Here is a 12,015-nt window from a genome sequence, read left to right as displayed (position 1 = left end):
GCTTTTCATTTATGGATGGGATTTAGTGGGTCAGAACAGTTTACAAGCATTATAACGTGGGCAGCATACTCAGCACATTAAATTACTCAGAAGTTTTACAAACCACTCCTGCCTTCCCCCTACTTCCTCTGGACCCCGGGAGAAGTTCTGATAGGACTGGCCCTTGGTTAAGAACTACTGCTCTGGTGGACCACTGACAGACTGGACCCTGTCAGCTCCCTTAGGTGTGCGGGGACAGAGGAAGGGTTACCAACCACCGAAGTACAGCCTCACAGTAGCCGTCACAGCTGTGGCTCTCTTGTGCAGCTGATCAAGTCATTTCCTAGCACCTTCTAGAATAACCCTTCTAGACCAACAGAAATACATAAGGAATTAAAGTTTTTTTAGTAGCCACATTAAAAAGGAAAAGGAAACAGGTAACATTCATATTAATAGTACATTTAGCTCAACCTATCCAAAGTATGCCATTTCAACAAGTAGTAAATATATGTTATATTTTACTTTTTCATACTAAGTCTGCAAAATCTGATGTGCATTTTGTACCTACAGCACATCTCCACCCACAATTAGCCACATTTCAAGTGTTCAATAGCCACATCAGGCCAATAGCTACCAGGCTGGCCCTTGCCTCCCTCATTCACCAAAGTTTACTCCAACAGACACAGAGATTTCCCCACAATGTAGCCATTCCTGCCTGTCTTGGGGCCTTTTCCTTTCCAAGTTTAATGTGGACACTTTGGTCTTTATTCCATCCTAGCTCTTCTCCACTCAGTCATCAAGTAATCATCCCTGAGCGCCTACTAAGTGCTGGCTCTTTGTTAACTTATGAGGATGAGAAGATAACAAGTCACGGACCTTGACTTCCAGGAGCTCTCAGGTTAGTGGGAAATGAAGGCACATACAAGAGAGCCCGGTGAATGCTATACAGAGATGCCTGCGGAGGGCGCACAGAGGAAGGGATGGCTGCTCCTGCTGGGCTTATGGAAAGCAGTCACAGCGATGGGACATTGGGCTGGTTTTAAGGAGCGAGGAACAATGGTGGAGAGGCAGAGAAAGTGTTTCAGGAAAAGGGAAAAGTATAGTCAACACTTAAGTATGATGATCTGCATGCTTGGAAATGGCAAGTGTCTAAAAAGAAAATGGCAAGGAGTGCCTGGAGTGGGGGTCATTCTCGGAGCAGGGAGACCTGGTGATGGCTTTTAGCATCGACTGGAGAGGACTAAGAAGCAAGGAGAGCTTGACAAAGGGGGAGCCACCATGTTTAGGAAGGAGGGGATGTGAGCACTGAAGGGAATGAAGGAAATGTAAGAGCCCCATTTTCTAAAGACAGCCTCCAGGTGAGGCATTCTGATGGAACCTGGGCAAAGGGCGGAATAGGTAATGCTTCCCAGCTCAGACCCCGAGGCCCCTGGCATGTTTTATACAGGGCTACTGCAGCCTGTTGGCGTCTGAGAGCATTAAGTGGCCTGAAGAATGAATGGAGAGAGCTACCTAAGTTACCTCCACGGTTGCTCAGTAAGTCATGCCTGCGAGATGCCAGCTTGATCAGATGACATGATGGCTTATTTGACCTTGAGTTTTTTGGAAGAAGGCTGGAGCTCTCAGGTAAGAACAGGTTAACAACAACGTGACATTTGCAGCGACAAGGAGCCTCTGAGATTCATGGGTTCTCCTTTCACACATGGGAAAGCTGAGGCACGGAGAGTGAAAAGGCTTAATTAAAGGCCATACAGTTAGTAAGTCTGCAGCGCAGAGAACAGAATTCAGGTTGGTGGTACCAAAGCCACGGCAAGAATAGACAATAGCTGCCATGGAGAACTATTTTACCTTTCCAGAAAATTCAAGTGGAGAAAGAGAAAGCAAGGCTAGAGACACATTAGGTAAGAAAACCATCTTTGCGAGCCACACAGATTTAGTTTAGCAGCAGTGAACAAGGTACTCACACGGAGAAATGTCCACAAAGCCTGGGTCGATGTTATGGAGCAGCTCAATTCTGGGGGACGGGCTTCCTTCACTAGAAAAGAATTTTTTAGAAAATGTTAATTTCCTCTCTCAAATGGGTATAAATGATTTTAACACTTTCTATCCTTATATTTGTAGAAAATAGCAAATATGCCAACTGGCATGTATCGCCAAGTAGTCCTCATTTGTTTACATTATAGCAATGACTGACATTTGTATAAGAACTTCAATGTCAAGCGTATTTAAAAAAATGAGTCTTGTGGCCTTTTGCAATAGACAACGTAGCTGTATTAAACATCCTGGATCCTCAGTGAAATGAAGAAAGAGCATCTGCCCAAGTGGCAGCGTCAGTAGTACAGATGCGACATGCCTCGTGAATATCAGCTTACGTGAGAAAAACTACTGTCTCCCCTGTCCAGACTGGCCAAATGGTTAGAACTTATAGTTAATACAAGTACATGTGAAATACATATACTTCTTTAACAAAAAAACAGGCCGCATGCAAATACAATCACAACCTACAACAGTGCTGGAAAAAACCTTGGAGATCACTTAGTCCAACCCCTCACATTGCAGAAGAGCAAGGCACACAATAAGCTATTGGCCACATAATGGATTGTATGACTCTCAAAAGAGTATTCTTAAAAAAATGGGAGCATAAACATCAGATGTATGTGGGGTGTACATGAAGCACCCAGGTCATTTTGCTAGCATATACTTAGCCTTATGGAAGGTGTTAGACACAATTCCAATCACTGGGAGACAACTGTGGAGAGCTTGATAATCCAATAGGAGATTGCCAAGTGTTGTTAATGCCCTGGGATTTGTACATATCTGAATAACCAGTTAAGGCTCCTGAGGTACTAAGAGGCCATGTTTTCAGGTGGCCCAATATCCACACCCCAAACTCACAGCGAGTTATCCACAGCAGTGGTTTTGGATTCTAAGGATCATGAAAATCTGGGTTGTGCCTGGCAATGTTGTATTTGTGAAGTAAGGAAATGTTAAAACAAAATTAAATGTATTAAAAACAAACAAACAAAACCCTTCAATTCCCATCACCAATATTTTTCATCTTCTGGATGAAAGTTCCTTATTATATGTATTTTTTGTTAATATTTTCCCTAATTCTATGGGTTTTTGTTTTGTTTTTTTGCTTTCCTGATAGTATCATTTGGAGAACAAAAGTTTTAGTATATGATACAATTTCTTCCTCAAAGGTATGTGTACCAAAGTGGGTTGGATTAAAATAAAAGTGTTCTGTATGTTTCATAACAGCTTTTAGTAACTATCAACTGTGATCACCACAATCTTAAAGAATAAGTTGTGGCTTCATCAAACTCATAAAATGCTTCTGGGATTGATTATTGCTGTATTACAATATGTATTAGCTTCTGTCTTCTCTATGTTTCTATATGTATTTATACATAATGCTATAAATATTATATTTCACTATTCTTTTGCACATTATTCCAAAGTTTCTTTTCCATACAACCAAAGCACTAGAAACTGAGCAATGTCAGTTGCTTCAATAATTTATGGTCTTACTTCTGCCTAGTTCTGAAGCCCTGGCTTTCTCGCATGCAAGATAGCATTGTCTTTAAGAGCATAGCCTTTCAGAGTTTGCATCTCAATTCCACAAATTACCAGCTATATAAACTTGAGCCTTGTTTTTCTCACTAGCAGAATGTGGATAAAAGTACCAACTTAGCCCTGACCAGTTTGGCTCAGTGGATAGAGTGTCGGCCTGCGGACTGAAGGGTCCCGGGTTCGATTCCGGTCAAGGGCATGTGCCTTGGTTGCGGGCACATCCCCAGTGGGGAGTGTGCAGGAGGCAGCTGGTCGATGTTTCTCTCTCATCGATGTTTCTGACTCTCTATCCCTTTCCCTTCCTCTCTGTAAAAAACCAATAAAATATTTTTTTAAAAAAATACCAAATTACAGGGTTGCTATGGATTAAAGGAGGCAACATATGTAAAGCACTTAGCACAGTGCCTGGGATATATTGAGTGCTGAATAAGCTGGTCGCTTAAGATCAACAACAACTTTCACTGCAAAAATGCAGATTTTGACTTTCCGGAGAGGGGAAAAATACAACCACAAATACAAGGCTACAATCTGAGGTGCAGATACAAGAATAATATGTAGATACAATGGACATCGATATTCTTATCCATTCTTCTTGCTAGCAAGAGTTCTCCTATGAAATACAATGATATAGCTATAACTAATTTCTAAGGCCAGTTGCGATACTCTCTATGTGAGAGTCCCTTTAGAAAATTATCAGTGTCAAATAAGGCTAAGTCACACAGTCTACTCATGATGAGCTGCATATAAAAAAGATATGTTGCAATCTGTTACCTAGGAACTTTCCTTATTTTTCACTTTAGGCAGATGGCACAGTTTAGCTGTATAAGCAACACTACCTCCACTGGACTGTTGATTCCATTTGTGAAATGTAAATCTCTGAATAATGACTGATGATGTTTATAGTAAGTGATTTTTCAATACTCACACAAGTTCCTTGTTTTTAGGTGAACGAAGGGAAGGGGTGTTTCTATGATGGCAACTCTTTGGGCTCCAGGTTGATATAGCAAAGGAGAGTTCTCTAATAAGGTAAGCACCTATGGGACTCTTCAGGGATCCTACTGCATAGTGCTCACCTCCTACCTCGCATACATTATTGGCCAAGGCAGTTCACAATGGCCACGTAATGATGGACGCCTACCTCTAAACCAGTGAAATGGACACGTCACACAAATGTCCGTAACAATCAAATTGGAGTCACTTGGGAGTCTTTGGCTGAGCTAATTAGAATAATAGTGACCAGCATTTATAGAGCATTTGCCATTTTAAATACTTTACATGCATTATATAATTCTTGACACTATGATGTAGACACAACCTTGGCACACTGCAGTTAAGTGAGTTACAAGATTACATGGTTAAGCAGGTGATAGAATTGGGTTTGGAACTCCGGCAGACTGACTCCCGAGTTCCCCACTCCTAACCACAATGCTAAATTGTCTCCTTAGTGAAATGTAGATCTCCTTGAATGTATTCTATTTCCACTCATGTAGCTTATTATTAGGCACCATTAACAAATATCTTTATTGACTTCAAATGTCTATTTAGAGTTTTTCTCCATCCTCTTGTCTTAAAGACTGATACATTTCAGTATTCAACTTTAATTTACCTCAAATTTCATATTTTCTGGATTAATTTTTTAAAAACTAGGACAAGGAGAAATTGATCAGTGACTAGTTTCCAATATGCTATAAATATTTTCTAAAAGTCTACAGTTTCAGACACTGAGATCACAGCACTGTCCATTTATAAATAGAGTTTCCAGTTTTTGACTTTCATTTTCCAACTAGTTGAAGGGTGGGGCACTAAAACATTTCCCATAAATAAGTGAAACGCTATTACATTCCATACTTCTTTTACCACTAGCTACTGGCCATCTGTCATAAAAAGACACACCCTGTAAGGCAGTATCAAATTTTTACAAAGAGAAATAGCCAGGGCAATATTTTCTGAGGTGAAATTTTGAAAAAAAAGTTACTAGTTAAAAAAATTCAACTAATACCTACATAGTAATGTCCATCCCATTAACCCTTTGTAAGCATCTTCAACATCATCATCTTCACTTCAAAATACAGTGCTGTTACTATGTCCCAGGCACTGTGCTAAGTGTTTTACACAGATTCTTTTACTAAATCCTCCTGTAAGTGCCTATGAGGCAGGTACCACTAATAGTGCACTTTTCACATGAGGAAACTGATGCTTAGAGTTATTAAGTAACTTGCCCAGATCACACAAAACATAAATGGAGACAGGATTTGAACCAGCTATAACCACAGAGTTCACATTTTTAACCGTTATAAATATCTTACAGTATTTATGTTCTTTTTTATGTGGGTGTGGGTGATACTGGGTTTGTGTAAATCCCATGTTCCTTGAAAAGCCATTTTAACATGTAAACATTGTCACAAGTAAAGAGTTTAGGCATGGAAATTATAAAATTTTGACTATATTTAATGAGGATATTAATTTGATATAAAGTTATATATGAGGAATTTTTCATGTACATTTTTATTAAGGAATCTTATTAAAAAATTTAAGTGGGCTACTTAAGAAATAATATTAAGTAATATTATAAAAATGATGGAATCATGCCCTTAATATAATTTTTTCCTACTCATTACTGTAGAATAATTGGTAGTTCTTTTGGGTTAGTATCTAGGCAAACCAGCAGGGCCTAATATGCCTTTATTCCAATTTCCATTATAAAACTCATGAAGAATTACAAAGAGATGAAAACTGGCAACAGTGTTGGAAAATAAAGAGAAGACCAGATGCCAAAGTCCCGAGGGAATGTCCCCAATGCCAGTGCTGCAGAGATTAACAACATATTCCTGGATTCCACCAGAAGAATCAAAACCTGATCCCAAGGCAAACAGAAGAAGATGGTGTCATTTTGTCTTCCTTTAGGTAGAGGACTCAGGGGCAGCATCACAAAATTAGGCAATGTTCTCCCATTAGCGTTAGCGGCTTCAAAGCCAAACCTTCTGTCCTTCCTCCCTCGCCCCCAGGCAGCATCCCTCCCTATTTCCACCGCTGGGGCAAACCCCAGACCACAAGGGAGTCAACAGAAGGAACTATCATAGAATAAAGCACCTAACTACAAAAGAAATCCAAAACAGCACGCAGAGCACTACATACTAGGCTAGGGGCATAGGGTAGGGGCTCTTTTGTCAAAAAGGGTAAAATAGGGAATCAAAAAAATAACACATCATTCTTTAAACATTTTGCTTTAACTTAAAAACATATATAGTCATGTGGCAGTCTTTGAAGGCAGAGCTACTGGCTGGAGTTCCCTATCATCTTTATTACCAACCATACTTATCATGCTTCATCTACAGTTTCTAGTGCTGTTTGTCTTAAACGAGCGCAAGGGCCCAAGAACATGTGAGTTTCCAGATTTCCACAGAACGGTGGCCATCAAAATTTGAATCTCTCCACACATTTTTCTGAAAAAAACATACTGAAAAGGAAAGAGTAAAGTCACCTAACACCCAAGCCTACAACAGAAGCAGGAGACAGAACATATTTAAACCCTGGATAGGGTTTAAACAACCATCTGAGATCCGAAAGCTCAGTGCTGGTGCCCATCCTAGCAGAGTCAGGGGGGAATTATGCAAAGGACAGTGAGGGGTACAAGAGGGGAAGGGACTCAGAGCATGTCTAAAAAAATAAAGCCCACAATGATTCTGATGCAGCCTGATGCCTGGCGGATCAGAGAGATGGCTACTGGGGAGTCAAGAGGAAGTGGCTTGGAAAGTGCAGGAGCAGCATCTAAACAATGTTAGCATAGGAATAAAAAATAAAAAAAACGCAAGCCGAAACCGGTTTGGCTCAGTGGATAGAGCGTCAGCCTGCAGACTGAAAGGTCCCAGGTTCGATTCCTGTCAAGGACATGTACCTGGGTTGCGGGCACATCCCCAGTAGGAGATGTGCAGGAGGCAGCTGATCGATGTTTCTGATTCATCGAAGTTTCTAACTCTCTATCTCTCTCCCTTCCTCTCTGTAAAAACTTAATAAAATATTTAAACACACACACACACACACACAACCAAAACAAGTGAGAATTAAAAACTTTTGGCAAATAAAAACATTCCCCTACTATGGCGGGGGGGGGGGGGAGGGAAGCAGAGGAAAACGGTAACATGACATTTCAACATGAATCAAACATAATTAAATCAGAACTGCCAATATAAAAAATACCACGAATCTAAAATTTAAAAACTTGGACACCAAACTAAGGGAAGAAACTAAAAAAAAAAAAAAAAAAGATGAAATCTCAGAAATGAAGGGGTAGGATATACACTGAAGGTGTATAAAAGCAGATAGAGACTAAAGATAAAAACAGAGAAGATAATTCAAATTAAAAAAAATTAAAAAGTAAAAAGGACCAGAGGGAAATTGATAGAAACAAAAAATCTACACTAATAAAAGAGAAAAATGGTAATTGGCGTAAGACGATACCCTTTTCATTGGCTAATCAGGGCTATATGCAAATTAAGTGCCAACAAGATGGCAGTTAATTTGCATATGTAGGCACAATGCAGGGAGGCGAAAGGGAAAGCAGGAAGAAGCCCCCTGCCACTGACAGTGATCGGAAACCCAGGGGGGAGCTAAGGGCTGGGGGGCAGGGCAAAGGCGGCCACCTTTGCCCTGCCCCCCAGCTATGATCGGAGAATCAGGCGCCTTTGCCGCCCTGGTCAGTGATAGCAGGAAGTAGGGGTGGAGCCAGCGATGGGAGCTGGACACGGTCAAAGCTGGCAGTCCCGGGAGCTAGGGGTCCCTTGCCTGGGCCTAAAGCGAAGCCCATGATCGTGGGGCCGCTGCAGCTGCGGGTCCCCGCTGCCCAGGCCGGACGCCTCAGCCAGAGGCGTTAGGCCTGGGCAGGGGCGGAGCCTGCAACCGCGGGGAGCTGGGGGTCCCCTGCCCAGGCCTGACGCCTCTGCCGGAGGCCTCAGGCCTGGTCAAGGGGCCGATCCGGTGATTGGTGATCGGAGGGTGATGAGGATCAACTCCTCTGGCCGAGGCATCAGGCCTGGGTGGGGGGCTGAGCCGGGGATTGGGGGGATATGATGGTCCCCTTGCCCAGGCCTGAAGCCTGGGTCAGAGGCATCAGGCTTGGGCGGGGGGTGGAGCAAGCGATCAGAGGGAGATGGGGGTCCCCTGCCCAGGCATGATTCCTGGGCCAGAGGCCTCAGGCCTGGGCGGGGGCCAGAGCCAGTGATCGGGGGGAGATGGGGGTCCCCTGTCCAAGCCTGACACCTCTGGCGGAGGCGTCAGGCCTGGGCAAGGGGCCGATCAGGTGATCAGAGGGTGATGGGGGTCTATGCCTCTGGCTAAGGCATCAGGCCTGGGCAAGGGGCAGAGCCAGCAATTGGTGGGGTCTGGGGGTCCCCTGCCCAGGCCTGATGCTTGGGCCAGAGGCATCAGGCCTGGGCTGGGGGCAGAACCAGTGATGGGGGGAAATGAGGGTCCCCTGCCCAGGCCTGACACCTCTGTCAGAGGTGTCAGGCCTGGGCAAGGGGCCGATCCTGCGATTGGAGGGTGATGGGGGTCAACGCCTGAGGGCTCCCAGTATGTGAGAGGGGGCAGGCTGGGCTGAGGGACACTCTCCCCACACACACACACACACACACACACACACCCCCAGTGCACGAATTTCGTGCACCGGGCCCCTAGTACATAAATAAGATTAAATAATACCTATAATTGAAGTTCCTGAAGAGGAAACACAAAACAATAAAACATAATATTTAAAACTATAATTTAAAAATCTCTAAAATAAAAGACATCAATGTACAATGAGTTTCTGGAAATATTGACTGGAAACATGGTTACCTTTGAAGCATATCAAGTAAAAGTCTTAGGCTTTAAATAATAATAGTAGTAGTGGTAATAAAAATCTTCTGGGCCTCCTGGCAGAAGGACCAAGTCACTTGCAAAGGAAATAAAATCAGGTTGACATTAAACTTATCAACAGCAACATACAAAACAAGTAAAGAGTAAGGTGACATTTTCAAGGAAGTCAAGGAAAGACAGTCTGAGACAAGAATTTTATATCAGTTCAACTCTTTATCAATTCTCAAGGTTGTAGAAAATGTTTTAATAGATATGCAAAAATTCTAAGAATCCTGAGAAATCTATTAAAGAATGAATTCCTCCAACTAACAGATAATTGAGAAAAACTTTAGAAATGGACGCATGTAATATATTGTAGAACTGAGGCTAAAACAAAATTGTGGGTAAGGATAGAAATACAATATTATATATATTATATGCTCTGACACAGTAGAATTAATATGACTAAAAATAAAACTGGCAGAAAAGGGTGGGAGAAAGGGTAAAGTTGAATAAGTTAGTTGATTTCCTTATAGAGTCAAAGATGCCATTTTAAGCTGACAAACCAAAGATTAGAACCTAAGTTTTAAAAAAGGGACTGAGCCATGGCTGGTTTGCTCAGTGGATAGAGCAATGGCCTGAGGACTGAAGGGTTCCAGGTTCAATTCTGGTCAAGGGCATGCACCTCGGTGGTAGGTGGGATCCCCAGTCCTGGTCAGGATGCATGCAGGAGGCAACCAGTAGATGTGTCTCTCTTACATCGATGTTTCTCTCTCTCTGTCTCTCCCCCTCTTTTTCACTCTCTCTAAAAATCAATGGAAAAATATCCTTGGGTGAGGATTAACTAAAAAAGGGACTGAGAGGATTATATAAAGATATTAGTATCATGTAACAATGAAATAAAATATACATCATTCCATATATTAAAAGAACTAACAAAAGATCAAAGATAAAAGTAAATATAACACAAAATAATAAGACAAAACTAAGAATAAAAATGCCAGTCATAGCAATGCATATAAACTCATCTACTAAAATGAAACATTTTCTGACTGGATCATAAAGATAAACGTAATACGGCACCTAAAAATTACAGAATACACATTCTTTTCCAGCCCACATGGCATAGACAACAAGAAAGACCATATGAAGGCCCAAGTCTTAATTTTAAATGAATTGAAATAATAAGTATGTTCCCTGACCAAAACAGAATTAAACTAGACGTCAAAAATATCAATAGAGAAAACCTGAAATATTTGGAAATTAACAACATACTTCTAAATACATGGGTCAAAAGAAATCACCATATTCACCATTTCCATCACATTATTTATCAATTTTGACATAAATTCTACCTTATCAGGCACCAAGATTGCAATGTCAGCTTTTTTAAGATTTTAAAAAAGATTAAACATTTTTTAAAAATATATTTTTATTGATTTCAGAGAGGAAGAGAGAAGAAGAGAGATAGAAACATCAATGATAAGAAAGAACCATTGACTGACTGCCTTCTGCACGCCCCTCACTGGGGATTGAGCCCACAACCCAAGCATGTGCCCTGACTGGGAATCAAACTGTGACCTCCTGATTCATAGGTCAATGCTCAACCACTGAGCTATGCCGGCCGGGCAAACATTTTTGTTTGTTTGTTTTACTGAGAAATAATTGACATGCATCGCTGTATAAGCTTAAGGCATACAGCATGATGATTTGATTTATATACATTGTGAAATGATTACCACAGTAGGTTCAGCTAACAGTCGTATCCTCCTATGGATAAAATAAAAAAGAAATGATAAAAAAATAAAGGAAAAAAAAGTTGTTTGCAGGTACATGTGTTATACTTTTCTAGAACAGTACTTATCAAAAGACAATAAAGCTCCCTTCCGGTGTAGTGTTTGGGTGTGGACCTATGAACCAGGAAGTCATCATTCAATTCCTGGTCAGAGCACATGCCCCAGATTGTGGGCTCAATCTCTAGTAGGGAGAGTGTGCAGGAGGCAGCATATCAATGATTCTCTAATCATTGATGTTTCTCTCTCTCCCTTTCCCTTCCTTTCTGGAATGAATAAAACAATATTTTTAAAAAGAGACAATAAAACAATGTCTATATAATACTGAGGAGAAAGATTTGACAAGAATTGTTTGTCAAATTATTATTTATGTTTGGAGGTAATAGATATTTTTTCATATGCAAAGACTAAAAGAACTCACTATTTGTGTACCTTTACTAAAAATTACTTTAAAATATTAACCAACCAATCAAAAGATTAGTTAAAATTAGGAACTGAGGAATGGGAAAGGCATGTAATAAAAGGCAGGTTGGTAATATTGGAATTGGAAAGAGCTTGGAGAAGTCATGTCCCCTATAAATGACAAACAAGGTCTGTGGCTTGGAACAGGAAGAAATGGAAGCAGTTGAAAGAGCTTCTATTGCAAATAATGTCACTCACTCCAGAACTGCTATTTCTCCTAACTTTTTAATATTTTAAAGCGGGTCTAAGCGGAATTGATAACTAGGCAGCTAGTGAAACCCTGGTGCTCTCAGCACAGCCAACTCTATTTTTCACCCATTACTGGCATTCCTATTTCATCAGACCTTTTGAAATTTTCAACAACTACCATCATCTT

At 41.1% G+C, this 12,015-nt stretch overlaps 1 protein-coding gene across 1 annotated transcript in view; it reads right to left on the bottom strand.

Moving 5' to 3' along the window:
- Nucleotides 1–12,015, bottom strand: part of ARSB (arylsulfatase B) — a 135,018-nt gene that overhangs the window by 51,658 nt on the left and 71,345 nt on the right. The window contains exon 6 of the mRNA XM_059694248.1: nt 1,944–2,014. Coding sequence (XP_059550231.1) covers nt 1,944–2,014 — 71 coding nt within the window. The remainder of the gene's footprint in view (nt 1–1,943; nt 2,015–12,015) is intronic.

The sequence above is a fragment of the Myotis daubentonii genome, chromosome 4 (assembly GCF_963259705.1).
Source record: "Myotis daubentonii chromosome 4, mMyoDau2.1, whole genome shotgun sequence".
In the NCBI taxonomy this organism is placed as follows: Eukaryota; Metazoa; Chordata; class Mammalia; order Chiroptera; family Vespertilionidae; genus Myotis; species Myotis daubentonii.
This window is presented reverse-complemented; position numbering and strand designations above follow the sequence as displayed.